Source organism: Pipistrellus hanaki, assembly GCF_964339955.1.
Source record: "Pipistrellus hanaki genome assembly, chromosome: 3".
NCBI classification, from domain to species: Eukaryota; Metazoa; Chordata; class Mammalia; order Chiroptera; family Vespertilionidae; genus Pipistrellus; species Pipistrellus hanaki.
In genome coordinates, this window is record NC_140505.1 from 179,904,480 (window position 1) to 179,921,876 (window position 17,397).

The 17,397-nt window shown below is 42.1% G+C and overlaps 1 protein-coding gene across 2 annotated transcripts in view; it reads right to left on the bottom strand.

Annotated features, from left to right (window-relative positions):
* Nucleotides 1-16,511, bottom strand: part of CRY1 (cryptochrome circadian regulator 1) — a 44,746-nt gene extending 28,235 nt beyond the window's left edge. For both annotated transcript variants that reach the window (XM_084880124.1, XM_084880123.1), the window contains exon 1: nt 15,434-16,511. In XM_084880124.1, coding sequence (XP_084736250.1) covers nt 15,434-15,591 — 158 coding nt within the window. In that variant the 5' untranslated portion in view covers nt 15,592-16,511. The remainder of the gene's footprint in view (nt 1-15,433) is intronic.
* Between the last annotated feature and the right edge of the window lie 886 nt (nt 16,512-17,397).

The window sequence follows — 17,397 nt, forward strand, 5'->3', positions numbered from 1 at the left end:
TATTCTTCTCTCTCCCAGGTCATTGCTCTTTATCCCATTTTCTGTCCTCCCTTTCCTCCATCAGTCATTCCATTCATCTTTCCTTATATCCAAACTTTATTTTATCCTTCCCCCTTCTCTGTCTCCAGCCTTCTTTATAGCCTTCTCTCTAGCATTCCTCCTGTTCATTCAAAGTGAAGGTCATTCCTCCCATCAGTTCTTCCCCTTTATTTAGTTTTAGAAATACCACCTATGTTCTGATGACTCACAATTTTATATTTTCAGCCTACACTTCCACTTTGGTCTCCAGATTCCGTAATCCCACTTCCTATGCTGCATTACCTCTTAAATTTCTATCCAGATTGCAAGTGTTCTTATCATTTTCACCATTCCCACTCTTATCCATGCCACTACCATCTCTTCAAGATAAGTATACTAGACTCCTAAGTGGTCTTATTTCTGCTCTTTGCCTGATATCCATTTCCTACCCAGTCCAAGTGATTATTTTCAAAGTTAACACATCATGTTTCAACCTCTACTCAAAAAGAGAAGCAAGAGTATATGAAACAAAAACAAAGACTGATGAGACAGAGAAGCAAGAATGGACAAAGATGGAATGGAGGGTAGGATGGCAAGAGAGTCAAAAAAGGGAGGAAAGGAGGTATGAAGGAACAATCAAACGGAAACTTAAGAATCCTAAGTCTGATGGAGTTTTCAATATCAAAAAAGGATCAATTTGATTTAATTACTAATAAGCAAATTATGAACCAGTCATGAGCCTAAAACACATTCCGTATACACTTGACTTCACAGTTGAAAATAAGAAATGTCTTTGTGGATGATATATAAAAGAACTTGTCTATGCTTAGAGAGAGAAATATAATAAGTGAAACAAAATGAACCCAAGTATTATCCCACCATTTCTCATTTGGTAAAGCGATTCATTTAGAATCACATTACCTTTTAATCTCCTCAGAAATATTTGAGAGTTAATTATTTGTAATTTAATAAAATACAGAATCACATGTTCTGAGTTATATTCTTTCATTTTTATAGTCATTTGGGCATCTACATAGTAATTGTACTATTTAAATCCCTATTGTTAAAGGATACATAAAAGCAAGGCAATTTATGCTGAAGAAGATCTCTAAAGTTTTACAAAGATATGACTAATATGAATTTTTAAGTATTTATGATAGCACTTAGTGACAGCAGTTTAAATTAGAATTTACTTGAATTATCTTTAACTTCTGAGATCGACTTACATGAGATAAGGCTATGTAATTTATACCTCCTTAATCCCCAAATTACATAAAGTTACTTGAATCTAGGACTTCTATTCCATGTGTATTTTTAGAAACCACTGATGTGATACTATTATAATAGGCCAAAAATAATATTTCAAATCTACTTCTAGACTTTAAAGTATTAAAATAGAACTAACTAGCCGAAACCGGTTTGGCTCAGTGGTAGAGCGTCGGTCTGCGGACTGAAAGGTCCCAGGTTCGATTCCAGTCAAGGGCATGTAACTGTGGTTGCGGGCACATCCCCAGTAGGGGGTGTGCAAGAGGCAACTGGTCGATGTTCCTCTCTCATCGACGTTTCTAGCTCTCTATCTCTCTCTCCTCCTCTCTATAAAAAAATCAATAAAATATATTTAAAATAGAACTAACTAAAAATCTGTTCAACACATATACAAAAGCAAATAACAGAGCTACACATAATGGTTTTCTGATATTCCTACCAGAAAACTCTCTTTTCCTAATAATGCTAATTTTACTCTCTATTTAATTCATATTTTTCAGAGGTTTTCAGTGGCAGGACTGAGAAATAATACAATATAAAACAAAAGCACAGGAGTGCCAGGGGGAAAAGACTATGAGAGATGAAACAAGCATCCAGATATTGGGTTCTAAACATCCTTCTCCAATAAGGGTTCTACAGAGCAATGGCTGACTCAGGACTGGGCAAGGAAAGTATACAATGAACTGCAGCATCTCAAAAATGCCACAAAGTATGGAAGAGCTCCAGAGAAATAAGATGGATGTGTGTCGAAATGCAGATAGACGCCAAAACTGGAACAATTTAAACAAAATAAACAGTAATAGTAAGATTATAACCCAAAGAATAAAACAAATATTCATGAGCCCATCCTATATAATAAAAGGCTAATATGCAAATAGACCAAATGGCAGAACACCCAAACAACTGGTTGCTATGACGTGTGTTGACCATCAGGGGGTAAGCACGGAACATGGCGGCTGTCGACTGCAGCAAGATGGTGGAGCAGGTGAGCAGGGTGCCAGACCAAGGCGGGGCACCAGTCACTGTCATTGGGGCAAACCTCTGAAAATTCTTTGCTCCTGCATGCCATGGTTCTGCCCAGCACTCGCACCTGCTGCCAGCACAGGACCAGCCTACACCCACTGCCAGAACTGGAGCTGCCGCTCGCACCTGCTGCCAGCACCCGGTACCAGGCCCAATTGCCCCTCAGAGCTTCTCCACCTCCCCCTGCTCCTGAAGGGCAATTGGGGCCAGCAACTGCCTCTAACATCTGTTGCCAGCAACAGCCTCACTAGCAACTGCAGCTGATGCCAGAGCTGCAGTTCCCACTCGTTGTCTGCACCCAGCGCTAGTCCCGATCACTCAGTGCTATCAGTGGGTGTGAGCAGTGGCTGCTGGCCCCGATTGCCCTGAGGGCTTCTCTGCCTCCCCCTGCTCCTGAGGAGTGATTGGGCAGCAGCAGCCTCTCACACCTGCTGCTGGCAATGGCCCCAACTGCTCCCCACACCCATGGGTGTGACCGGGGCTGGCGCCATCAGCTTGTGGGAGCAGTGGTGGCATGAGTGGGGCTGCCAGCAGACAGGGAACCAGGGCCTGTGGTGGGAGGGGGCAGGTGGAGGTGTAAAGGATGTGTACTGGGCCCTAGTTCCTTTCAAGGTGCAAGAATTTGTGTACTGGGCCCTAGTATTTTTATACTGGAGGCCCAGTGCATGGATTTGTGCATGGGTGAGGTCCCTCAATCTGGCCTGCATCTTCTCACAATCTGGGACCCCTCAAGGGATGTAGCAGTGCCAAAGTGGCAGGCAGCTGGGGTTGGGCGCAGCTCCACTGCCACTCATTCTGGTCCTGCTGCTCCTGCCACTGCTGCCACTTCAGCTGTGCTCACCAGCCAAGAGCCTGGCTTCTGGCTGAGCACACTGACCACCAGGGGGCAGCTCCTGCATTGAGCATCTGCCCCCTGGTGGTCAGTGTGCATCATATCAACAGGTCATTTCAGTCATTCTGGTTGTTTGGTCATAATGGTTACTTAGGCCTTTATATATATAGATTGAACAATAAAATAAATGGTGGGAAAAGAAAACTCTTTTAGGGAATGACCCTAGTTGGTTCGGCTCAGTGGATAGAGCATCAGCCTGAGGACTGAAGGGTCCCAGGTTTGATTCTGGTCAAGGGCACATGCCTGAGTTGCAGGCTCAATCTCCAGTAGGGGGTGTGGAGGAGGCAGCTGATTGATTCTCTCTCATCATTGATGTTTTTCTTTTTTTAATTTCTTTATTGATTGTGGTATTACATATGTTCTTATTCCTCCATTACCCCCTAACTCCCCCCCCCCCCCCCGCCTCAATTCATGCCCTTATCCCCCTGTTATCTGTGTCCATTGATTAGGCTTATATGCATGCCTAATCAATGTAGGTGGGATCTCAATACCAGATATCCAGCTGTATTTCAAAGCCACTGTTCTCAAACTGCCTGGTACTAGCATAAGAACAGACATATAATTTCTGAGCTTGACTTACACTAGATAAGGCTATGTAATTTATACCTCTTTAATCCCCAAGTCACATAAAGATACTTGAATCTAGGACTTCTATTCCATGTGTATTTTTAGAAACCACTGAATGTGATACTATAATAATATACCCCCACCCTTCCCTACCTTCCCTGAGGTTTGAGGTTTTGATAGTTGTTTCTTTGCCTCTGGATCTGTTTTTGCTCAGCAGTTTATGTTGTTCATTATATTCCATAAATGAGTGAGATCATGTGATATTTATCTTTCTCTGCCTGGCTTATTTTACTTAGCATAATGTTCTCTAGCTCCATCCGTCTTGTTGCAAATGGTAAGAACTCCTTTTTTAACTACGTATCCCATTGTGTAGATGTACCACAGTTTTTTAATCCACTCATATGCTGATGGGTACTTAGGCTGTTTCCAAATCTTAACTATATTGTGCTGCTATGAACATAGGGGTGTCTATATCCTTTCTGATTAGTGTTTCTAGTTTCTTGGGATATATTTCTGTAAGTAGGATCACTATGTCAAATGGGAGTTCCAGTTTTAGTTTTTGAGGAAACTCCATACTGTTTTCCACAGTAGCTTTACCAGTCTGCATTTCCACCAGCAGTGCACAAGAGTTCCTTTTTCTCCATATCCTCACCAGCATTTGTCATTTGTTGATGATAACCATTCTGACAGGTATGAGATGGTACCGCATTGTTGTTTTGATTTGCATTTCTCACATGACTAGTGACTTTGAGCAGGTTTTCATATGTCTCTTGGCCTTCCTTCTGTCTTCTTTCAAAAAGTATCTATTTAGGTTAGTTGCCCATTTTTTGATTAGGTTAACTTCCTTTTATTAAGTTGTGTGAGTTCCCTGTAAATGTTGGAGATTAAACCCTTATTGATGATATCATTGGCAAATATGTTCTCCCATGAAGTGGACTTTCTTGTTGTTTTGTTGATGGTTTCCTTTGCTGTGCAAAAGCTTTTTATTTTGATGCAGTCCCATTTGTTTATTTTCTCTTTAGTTTCTATTACCCTAGGAGCAGTATCAGTGAAGAAATTGCTTCGGCATATGTCTGAGACTTCACTGCCTGTGAATTCCTGTAGTATTTTTATGGTTTCCCATCTTATGTTTAAGTCCTTTATCCATTTTGAGTTTATTTTTGTGTATGGTGTAAGTTGGTGATCTAGTTTCATTTTTTTGCATGTATCTGTCTAATTTTCTCAACACCATTTATTGAAGAGACTATCTTGACTCCATTGTATGTTCATGCCTCCTTTGTCAAATATTAATTGAGCATAGTAGTTTTGGTCGATTTCTGGATTCTCTATTCTATTTCATTGATCTTTATGTCTGTTCTTATGCCAGTACCAGGCAGTTTTGAAATACAGCTGGATATCTGGTATTGAGATCCCACCTACTTTGTTCTTCTTTCTCAGGATTGCTGCAGCTATTCAGGGTCTTTTTTTTTTTAATTTTTATTCCAGATGAATTTTTGGAAAGTCCGTTCTAGATCTATAAAATATGCCATTTGTATTTTAATGGGAAGTTCATTGAATTTATAAATTGCTTTGGGTAGTATGGACATTTTGATGATGTTGATTCTACCAATCCATGAACATGGTATATTCTTCCATCTGTTTATATCTTCCTCTATCTCTTTTTTCAGTGGCCTGTAGTTTTCCATGTTTAGGTCTTTTATTTCCTTAGTTAAGTTTATTCCTAGGTATCTTAATTTATTTGGTGCAATGGTAAGTGGGATTGGTTTTTTAGTCTCTCCTTCTGTAAATTCATTATGGGTGTATAGAAATGCCATAGATTTCTTGGTGTTAATTTTCTATCCTGCTACATAGCCGAATTCATTTATTAAGTCTAATAATTTTTTGATGGAATCTTTAGTGTTTTCTATGTATAGTATCATGTCATCTGCAAATAAGGACAGCTTTACTTCTTTTCCAATTTGGATGCCTTTTATTTCTTCTTCTTGTCTGATCACAATGGCTAGTATTTCCAGTACTATGTCAAACAGGAGTGATGAGAGTGGGCATCCTCTCTTGTTCCTGTTCTTAGGGGAAATGGTTTTAGTTTTCGCGCATTGAGTATGATGTTGGCTGTGTGTTTGTCATATATGGCTTTTATTATGTTGAGATAGATCCTTCTATTCACACTTAACTGAGAGTTTTTATCAAAAAAGGGTATTGGATTTTGTCAAATGCTTTTTCTGTATCAGTTGATATGACTATGTGATTTTTATTTCTCAATTTGTTTAAGTGACGTATCACGTTTATTGATTTGTGAATATTGTACCATCCTTGTATCCCCGGAATAAATCCTACTTGGTCATGGTGTATGATCTTTCTGATGTACTGCTGAATCCGATTTGCTAGAATTTTGTAGAGGATTTTGGCATCTATGTTCATGAGGGATATTGGCCAGTAATTCTCTTTTATTGTGTTATCTTTACTAGTAATTAACTATAAAAAAATAATAAAAGTGCTATGGACACCAGTGTGTCTCCCTCTCCCAATCTAGAGACGATCACTTTTTCTTATCTATCACTTCCCTGAGTGCTTCCTGGCTACAACTTTTTCCATTTTCTCCCATCCATCTATTCTTTCTTCTATTTGTCTTACAGCTATTAACACCACTTATGCAATGAATCCCAAGTTTATACTTAACTATCAATATGTCTATCCTGAATTTCAGAGTTACATACATCATTTGATAATTAACAAGTCCATTTGTCTATCAAATAGTCACCTCAAAGCAAATACATATAAGACTGAACTCCTGAGCATTCCTACTTTTGAAGAAAAACATATCTGAAGCACTTTTATTTATTCATTCATTCATTAACACTTGGGCATTTTATTGAGATACAAAAATAAATATAGAATTCCCATCCTAATGCCTCTCAAATTTAATTAAAATAAGGTATAAGAACTATTGTATTACTTACTAAACTGTATTATTAAAAGTGCATAGCCGTAAAGAAACACAGAAGAATCAAATCTGTCAAGGCGGGCCGTAAGATTTCACGAAGATAATGTTTGATATGGGTCTTTTACTGTCACAGCATTTCACTTTTTGATAACAGTGTAAGATGATCTTCAACAGAAATATCAGGTAATCTTCTGGAACTGAATTACACTAATGTAAGTATATGTAACTTATGCCACCCTCATTTCACAAAAATCACATAGATTTATTTGCAATCTAGGCTTCTGACTAATCTTTGTCTATTTTTAGACAGCACTGCATTGTGACCTCAAAAGGACAGACAAAATCAAGAAGCACATCTATTTGGGGACTTTATGGTACTTACATGGAATAGAATAAAATCTGTTAAATAAAATCTGTTTATAAAAGGCAAATATTGTTAAAGAGCTACATACAACATAGGGCAAAAGTAGGTTTACAGTTGTGACTACACAAATCACAGTTTATTCTTGTATTATTTATTTATTATTACCATTTTTAATAAACAGAATTCTTTTTAAAAAAATATATTTTATTGATTTTTTAGAGAGGAAGAGAGAGGGATAGAGAGCTAGAAACATCGATGAGAGAGATTCATTGACCAGCTGCCTCCTGCACACCCCCCACTGGGGATGTGCCCGCAACCAAGGTACATGCCCTTGACCAGAATCGAACCTGGGACCTTTTAGTCCCCAAGCCGACGCTCTATGCATTGAGCCAAACCGGTTTCGGCAATAAACAGAATTCTTAATTTTAATGAAATTAAATTAATAATTGGTAAATTCTTTCCTTATAGTTGATGCTGTGTGCACACCCAGGTACATGCAATAACATGTGTCCTGTTCATGAAGTCTTTTCCTCTTTTAAACTCATGGAGATTCTTTCCTTCATTTTATTCTATAAGAGCATTATTGACTTATCTTTCTACATTTAATTTTTGTATTATTGTGCAAGATAGGTATCCAGATTTGTGTGTTTTTTTCCACATGGATACCAAGGTACTCCTATTTTGGGAGGAAGAATGTTTCATAATCAGAACACTTGGATTCTAGTTCCAACTCTTTAAAAAAATGAGCGAACCACTGATCTATGAGTTTCCTGATCCAATTCAAATCTATATTTAGAATCACTGGATTAGGTGCCCTCCAAGTGTTTACAATATAGCAGGGGGAAACAGTTGTAAAAGCACCATAATATATTGTAAAAATTATTGTATAATACTTAGTAATGTTTTTCACTCAAGAATAAAAAATATGGACTAGACAACACTGAAAATTATATAAAGATAAAAAATGTAAAGTAGAAAGAATTACAAAGTTCCTGTCACACAGGTATTTTGTTTAAACAGTGTAAATCATAACTGGCTAATGCTAAGTAGGAAGTATTACAATATACCTGTTATAGAGTAGGCATAAATAATTGGCACCTGATGGGTTGGCAAAAAAAGCAGCAAAGCACAGGATTTGAAAGAGATAAAGTCCTTCCTACCCTATTATGAATGAGTCCAATGAGAAATAAAACTAAGATTGGAGGTTAGTTTATAAAAGAATCTCTCTCTGTTTTCTCATAAGCCTGAATTTTAAGAATGAGAACACAATCATTAAGAAAACTCTGAGTTGGTCCGAAGGTTGTGGGTTATTGTTAAGCTGATTAACAAGAAAACTCTGAAATGTTGAAGCTACAGGTTTTTTTTTTAAAGTTACAGATGAAAACACAACTCCTTTAAAAAAAATCATGCTCATGACAAAAAAATTTAACAGAGAATCTAAGTCCATATTCAGGATAATACTATAATATTAATAGATGACACACAGAATGAATAATATCCTATTTCACTAATATTATACTTGGTGAACACACATACACATACATCCCAACAACAAACTTTAAATAGGAATTTACACACTAAAATGAGAACAGAAGTCCAAGAGATAAATATTTTTTATTGATTTTTTACAGAGAGAAAGGCAGAAGGATAGAGAGCTAGAAACATCGATGAGAGAGAAACACTGACCAGCTGCCTCCTGCACACCCCCTATTGGGGATGTGCCCGCAACCAAGGTACATGCCCTTGACCGGAATTGAACCTGGGACCTTCAGTCCGCAGGCGGATGCTTTATCCACAGAGCCAAACCGGTTAGGGCCAAGAGATAAATCTTGGCAAGAATAACAGAATACTGCCCAGCCAACATGGCTCAGTGGTTGAGTGTTGATCTATGAACTGGGAATTTATTGTGGTTTTACTGAGGCCTTTTTAGGAGAAAAGGAGGAGACTATACAGCAGGATAATAGAGTGCATACTAACTAGGGAAGGAAGGTACAAGAAAAGTTTAGGGAAGAGCCCTGGCTGGTGTGGCTCATTGGTCAGAGAATGGGCCTGTGCACCAAAGGATTACAGATTCGCTCCCCACCTCTTCCCCACCCCAGTTGCAGGAGGCAACCAATCTCACATGTCTATTTCTCTCTCCTCTCTCCCTCTCCCTCTCTCTCCCTTCCACACACTCACTGAAAAAGCAATGAAAAAAATATACATATATATATCCTCAGGTGAGGATTAACAACAACAACAAAAAGAATTGATGTTGAATTTTAGCAAAAGTCTTTCAGCATCTATGAAGATGATCTTACAATTTTTCTTTGGCCTATTAATATTTTACATTAGTATACATATTTCCAATATAGAATTAATCTTGCATTTTCAATGTACATGTAGAATATACTTTTAAAGTATAATTTTGTATTCTATTTGAAAATTTTATGTTTTATTCCTAAATCATATAGGACTGTAGTTTCTTTTCCTTTTTGCTCTAGAACAATGTTTTTTATAGCACTAAAGTTACATGTTCTTAAAAGTTTGGTAGAACCAAACTATAAAACAACTGAACCTGATGCTTTTTATGGACATAATTCATTAACAATATTCTTTATTCCTTCTGTAAGAGCTTTGCTTTCAAAATATCAATAAAGTGGAAAAGCATCTGGCAATTCTAACCAAGAAACAAACAAACAAACAAAAAAAACGTATTAGTAATGTTAGAAATGTCAGACTATGAATTATTATCAAATTCAACTAACTAATTGACTGAAAAGAAAATCTAAGAAAGTTAATAAACACCAATGGAATTGAAAAGTATGACAAAAAATGGCCTACATCAGTAATTGTTTCTAAACAGAAATATACTCAGATTAAGCCAAAACAAAGAAAGAAAAAGTATTGGAAGAATATTGGAGTATCTCATGGAACCTGTGCTCAGGTCTTATTTGTTCCTTTCTACACATGTGCTCATTTTTTTTCTTTCTATAATCATCTTTCTATGCTAAGAGACTTAGCATTTTATGTCTGCTCAGTCATTTTATGACTGCTCAATTGGTCCAATACTGACCAACAAGAGTTTCAGTATCCCTTTTCCAAACCTTCATGTTCCAATTTGGTTCATTGTTGGTCAGCCATTGACTTTAGATCCAATAAACTATCCACAGGAGAAAGAGGAAAAGTAGATCACAGAGCTACTCAAGTGGAAGCTAAATTCATCCTTTCAGTAAGGGTTTTGATGTGGGTAGTTTAAGGTGTGGACTGTGCAGGTACACTGAGATATCTACAAAAAGAATCTGCCTCTTCCCCAAAGTCCCCAAAAGAATTCTAGCAAAACTTTATGGAACACAGAATTCCTGTTATTTGAACCACTAGTGAGCATAAAAAGGATATATTATATTATTTGCAATAGCATGGATGGAACTGAAGAGCATTACACTAAGTGAAATAAGCCAAAGAAAGATAAATATCACATAATCTCACTCATTTGTGGAATATAATGAACATAAACTGATGAACAAAAACAGAACCAGAGTCACAGAAGCATTGAATAAACTGTCCAAACTATGAGGGAAGGCTGTGGGTGAGGGGATAAGAGATCAAACAAAAGACTTTTATGCATGCATATGAGCATAAGCAATGGACACTCTATAATTGAAACTTTGTAGCCTTAAGTGGAGGCCTGGGCCGGCCAAGGTGTGTGGAAAGCTTGGCTTCCTCCATTGCCAGGGTCACCCAAGCCTCCTGCTCCCTCCGTGGCCACAGCCATTTTTGTTGGGTTAATTTGCATACTCACTCCTGATTGGCTAGTGAATGTGGCTTGTGGGTGTGGTTTAGTGGTGGTTAATTTGCATGTTATTATTTTATTAGATAGGATAGTTACTTTTATTACCATCACAGAAATTATACCTTCCCTCCATATCCTCTGTAAAACATACACTGGCCATATTGCCTGATGGCCATGGTTACTTCTAGGTTGAGAACACCAGACTGTTGTTTTCTAGTGCATCTGATTCCTGTTCCAATTAGTGAAAGTACTAGGTATGGCCGCGACCGGTTTGGCTCAATGGATAGAGCGTCGGCTTGGGGACTGAAGGGACCCGGGTTCGATTCCGGTCAAGGGCATGTACCTTGGTTGCGGGCATATCCCCAGTAGGGGGTGTGCAAGAGGCAGCTGATCGATGACTCTCTCTCATTGATGCTTCTGGCTTTCTATCTCGCTCCCTTCCTCTCTGTACAAAATCAATAAAATATATTAAAAAAAAAAAAAAGAAAGTACTAGGTATGTCATGAGTCAATTGTATTACTCAAACCTGTTTATGCCAGCTGAACTTTTTTTTGTAATCACATCATTTAATTAGATTTTATATACACTGATTGAGTGTAAAAAGAAAGCTGTTTTATTGAAAACTAAACTGAATGCTTCAAAAGGCTTGATAAAAGGGAAATACCAAAAAAGTTTCTAATTAACCATGAATAAGGTAGATCAGAAGAAAAAAACATACTAAAGAAATTCTGAACTCAAGTTTACTTCACAAAAGTGTTTTAAAGAAAATGACAGGCAACATCAGGCTATGGTAATTTATGCATGGAAGTTAACATGAAACTCCAGGAACAAAATCAGAATATTCATTTATACATTCAATCCATAAGTACATATTGAACATCTACCTGTCATGTGCCAGTTGTTGTTCTTAGGGCAGCAGTTCTCAAGCTTTTTGGCCTTAGGACCCTTTATATCAGGGGTCCTCAAACTTTTTAAAGTGGGGGCCAGATCATGGTCCCTCAGAGAGCTGGAGGGCCGGACTATATGAACTACTAATTCCTACTGTAACACCTCGGCTGCGCTCACTGCCCAAAAAACCTGGCGGGCTGGATCAGACTCCTCTGCGGGCCGCATGTGGCCCGCGGGCCGTAGTTTGAAGACCCCTTTATATTAAAAACTAGAGGCCCGGTACATGAATTCATGCATGGGTAGGATCCCTCAGTCTGGCCAATGATCAGGGCCAAAAGGGGCCGGCCAGCCAGGGGGAGAGACCACGGGAGGTTGGCCAGTGGTGGGAGGTTCGCTATAGGAGGCACTGACCACCAGGGGGCAGCTCTTACATTGAGTGAATGCCCCCTTGTGGTCAGTGCATGTCATAGCAACTGGGTGATGTTAGCTTAGGCTTTTTTATATATAGATTATTGAGTAACCCCAATGAGCTTTGTCTTACAGGTAATATTTATCAACATGTATGTGAAAAATTAAAGCTGAAAAAGTTTACAGCATAAAAATACACCAGCACACATTCCATTAGCCATCATAGCACTAATGCGTTCACTTATCACACAGCTACAGGAAAACAAGACTGTACACATAAGAGAATGACAGTAACAAAGTTAAATGTCTTATTACTGTTATTATTAAAATAGTTCTGACTTCACAGAAACCTGGAGTCTCAGGAAACCCTAAGTGTCCCTGGACCAACTATGATAACCAGTTATAGAGCTTAGGAATCAATAATGAATCAATCCCACTCTTGTGTAATTTAATGAAGAAGTACAACAATAAAGAAGTAAATGAATAAATATATAAATTCAGATAGTCATAAATGCCATAAAAAAAGAAAAGAAACCCAAACAAAACAGGACAAGGTGGTAAAAGTGAAAAGTGGGAGGTGTGGGGAAGCAGTAGGGCAATTACTTTACAAGGGATGGTCAAAAAAGGCTTCTCTGAGGAGGGGTATTGCAGGAATGATCCTTCCTAAGATCTGAGGCATAGGAATGATATGATTAAAGCTTTTAAAATATTACATGACTTCCACAAGGAACAGACTGGTAAGACATAAAAATGGAAATAGGCTATTGCACTAATCTTACAATGAATGCTGGTGACTTGGATAGTGTCATAGTAGTGGAAGGGTGAGATTTTAATGGATATGCAAGTTATTATGAAGGAAAGACATAATAATTGCTGAAGGACTAGACATGAGATTATAAGGAAAAGGAAATGAAGGAAAGATGGCAGAGCAATGAGGTAAATGTTGCTATTTTTTATGATTTAAAGAAACCTTGGGAGATGGGAGACTGGGGGCAAGACCTAGCTTAAGATGTTTAATTAAAATCAGAGTAAAAATATTGAACATGAGATCTGGAACTCAAGACAGAGGTCAGGACAGGAGATGCACAATCGAAATCATGAAGAATTCAAGTATGTGTTTAGATGAGATCACCTAAGGAATAAAAGGATAAAAAAATCAAGCAAGAGAATTCAGGTCTGAAATTTTGCCCTACACCAAGGCTGTCAAATTAACATATATTTTAAATTTGTTATTTTTAAGGCTTGCCTTTTTAAAATAACCAATAGTTAAGATCCATCGCATACTTCAAGGTTCAGCTCAAATGCCTCAGTGAAGCAATCCTCCATGGTTGAAAGAGAAGCAGAGGACTAGATTACACTGGGATTTTAAACCATGGTCTATGGCTTTTTGAATTTTAACATAAGAGGTAAGGAAATGTCATTGAGGGATTTTAAAGAATAAAGCACATGATCATATTTATAATTTTAAAAGATCACTCCAGTTTTGTAGAAAATGAATTAGAGAAGGGCAAGGCAGGGGACAATGATCTGTAAACTACTCAAGTAATCTAGGCAAAGTGAATGGTGGTATGGCAATGGGATAAAAGTGTTTCCCAAAGTGTGGTATGCGTGCCCCCAGGGGTACTGGAAGAGTTTGGTGGGGGTACGCAGGCTGAGGCTCTCTATCCACTGAGCCAAACTGGTTAGGGCTCTTCCTGCTTCTTTTCCACCTGCACACCCCACCCCCTTCCAATTCAGTCTTTTCTCAGAACCACAGCCAGAGACATTTTTCAAACTTAAGTCAGATCATGTTACTTCTCTGCTCATAATTCTGCCATTATTCCCATTTTCCTCTTTGAGTACAAGTCCAAATCTTGACAACTACCTATAAAGCTCTACTCAATATGGCCCTGTTACATCTCTGACCTCATCTACTACTTTTCCTCTCACCTCTTCTGCTTCAGTCACATTGGCTTCTTCTGCTGTTTGTTCCGAAGGTTAAGGACATTTGCATCTCAGGGACCTTGCTCCTGGAATGCATCTTCCCTAGACAGCTGCAGTCCATATTTACTTCATTACCTGTTCACTTGCCACCTTCTCTGAGTTTTTCCCCAATCATCACATTTAAAATTGCAACTCCAATCCCAACTTCTTATATTCTTTATCCCCTTCTCTGCTCTATATTTCTCCACAGCATTTCTCCACCACCAAATACTGTCTTACTTTCTGAAGCATATGCTCAAAAACGACAAGAATTTTTTCTCTGTTTTATTCACTGCTATATCCCTGGTGTTTAAAGCAGTGGTGATCACTGTTCATTGAACACTTTCTTTAAAAAACAAAACAAACAAACAAACAAACAAACAAACAAATATATATATATATATATATATATATATATATATATATATATTTCTTTATTGATTTCAGAGAGGGAGAAGGAGAGAGATAGAAACATCAATGATGAGAGAGGATCACTGATCTGATGCCTCCTGCACACCTCCTACTGGGGATCAGGCCTCAATACAGGCATGTGCCCTTGGCGATAATCGAACCGGGGACCCTTCAGTCCTCAGGCTGATGCTCTATCCACTGAGCCAAACCGGCTAGGGCCGAACAAGCACCTCGCCTGGTATTTCAGGGAAGATCATCAAGCGTCTCTAAGATTTCCTCCAGCCCTCTCTGATCCCTAGAAGGATCACACTTTGCCTAGAAAGAAAAACCGTGTTGTCCGGCCCACCACCAGGGGGAGCTCGAGAGGCAGAGCTGAGCAAAGAGAAACCAGATGTGATTTCCCTTGCTTTTCCTCCATCCGCCTCAAGGTGGAAGAACACTGGGTTTGGAAGGCGACTTGGACTGAATGAATAATTTTCTCCGCGCTGTGAATTAGCCGTCAGCGTTAAAAACCGCCATCCTTTCGCATGCCACCAAGAGGCCAAGGAAACCAACCCGCGGGCCGCTGAGAAATGGGCGGCTGTTTCCTCAACCCCAACACTCAGAAGTCCCCATAAATCTGGGGGAAGAGTTCCCATGAGCGCCCAGAGACACGTAATTCACACTCCGGGAGGGCAGGGTGCCCCGGGAGGCCGGCCGGCACCCTCGGACCGGAGAACTATTCGGTCCGTTCTGGTCCAGATTCGAAGCAGCTACCATTCTTCAACCGGCGTTTAAAGCAAGGCGGTCGGTCCCGGGTGGAAGGGCTCCGACTGGGCTCCGATCTGTCAAGTCCGGATTCATGAAAACTCCGAAAACAATGTGTCTTTCCCCTCACCGCCCCCCCCCCCAACACACACACCCCCCGAGATTCGGACTCACCGCCACCTGTTGATGCCCACGTTGGAGGAGCCCGCGAACCAGGGGTCGAGGATGTAGACGCAGCGGATGGTGTCGGCGCCCCGAATGCACTCCTTCAGGGCCGGGTTGTCGTGCAGCCGGAGCCCCTTTCGGAACCAGTGCACCGCGTTCACCCCCATGCCGGGCGCGCGGCGGGCGGCGGGTCACCACCGCCGAGCTCCTCCGCCGGGAAATTCAAGAAGGCACGAGGGTCCGGCTCATCCCCGACACCGCCGCTTCCAGGAGAATCGCCGCACCCCGGGAAGGAGGACAGGGCGGCGGCGGAGGGGGGTCAGGGAAAGACGAGTCTGAGGAGCGGACCCGAGAGGGAGAGGGCGCTGGAGGCGCGGCTGGGCGCCGGAGGGCGGCTGCCCGGGCGGCAGCGGAGTCCCCGTGTGACGCCCTTTAGGAACCGGCACCCGCCGCCGCCGCCGCCACCGCCGGGAGGACACGCATAACTCCGAGGGCCGCCGACCCCCGGAGGGTGAGCGGGTTCCGGGGGGAGCTCGAGCCGCCACGACAGCCCGAGCCGGTCCCCGGAGCCCCAGGAGGCTCGTCACGGAAACCTCGCCCCACCGAGGCGGGTCCCCTGAGGAAAAGCGGGCCCGCCCGAGGCGAGCCACCGACGAGGAGGAGGAGGAGGGGCGAGGACTCAGCCCCTGCCGGCCACGCTGCCTCTCTCTCAGTCCGGGAGCGAGGACGGAACACAGAGGCGCGACGGGTCGGTCCAGGCCGCGGGAGGATTGCCGCTGCCGCCGGTGACCGGTGTCGAGCCGGCCCGGGTGACTCCGCCGCCTGCGCCGCCGCGTCAGCGGCCCCGGCCCCGCCCCCGGCTCCTGATTGGAAGGCGCGCCGCCCACGTGACCACCGGCACCTCACGTTTCTGAAGTGTGTTTACTACCGCGGCGCGCGGGCTGCGGCGTGTGCTCGCGCTTCGGTCGCTTCTAGGGGGCGGCAGCCATTCGATCTCAACACTGTGGCCCTCGCCTAGAAGCCGGGCTCTCGGCCTCCGTCCCTTTTCCAGGCGGACCGGTCGCGGGGGCCTTGGAGGGCCGCGGGGGCTCACAGGCCCCACGTGAGAGAAGGCTTAGCTCCGCCCCCCGGTGGCCGTGAGCCTCCCCCATTGGCTGAGGCTCGCTGAGACCCGGATGAGCACGGGGATGCGGGCAGCTCGCGGGCGCGCGCGCTCTGCCTGGGAAAGAAGGTGCGCGTGCGCTCTCGCCTCTCGCCGCGTTCCTGGGGAGACTAGGGCGGGGCCCCCGGCGGACGCTCAAGGGCGCTCCCGCGGGTTGAGGCGGGGGAGAGAAACCCTAGAAGGCCCGGAGGCGGCTTTGTTCCCTCTGAGAGTCTTGTGAGGGGCCCCGGCGGGTAATGGGGGGGAAGATAGGGTGAATGGAGGAGAGTAGGACGGAGGAGGCTCCACGTCGACTTTGATGCCAAACTGTGCGCATCAACCCAGCTTTGTGCAGAGAACCTTACTTTAGAGTGTGCAGCGCCATTCCAAAGGTGCTGTGACCCTTGAACTTGCTCCGGGGATGTGGAGTAATTGGTCGCCGGGCGGGTGCCAAGCATTCCTGGACTTCTTGTAATTCCCTAATACTAGCGAATATCAGCAGTATGTGAGCCCTCCGTCTCTTACATTTAGGGCGGCCGTTGCCCACCTTGCCGAGGGCATTGAACTGTGATCCATGCCATTCCTTATTCATGTGATGTACTTATAGTCATTCAGTAATTACTGAATGAACCAGGCACTGCTCCAAGTGCTGGAGATCCAGGAGAGAAGAAAATGGGCTAACACCCCAGTTTACAATCTGGATCTCTTAAACCTTTACTCTTTGCTAATTTTTTCCCCTCCCTCTATAAAATCTTCGTTCGCATCTGCTGCTCACTAACAACCATTTTTGCCCTGCCTAGTGAAAGATGAAACAGAGGGCCGGAGACCAGGA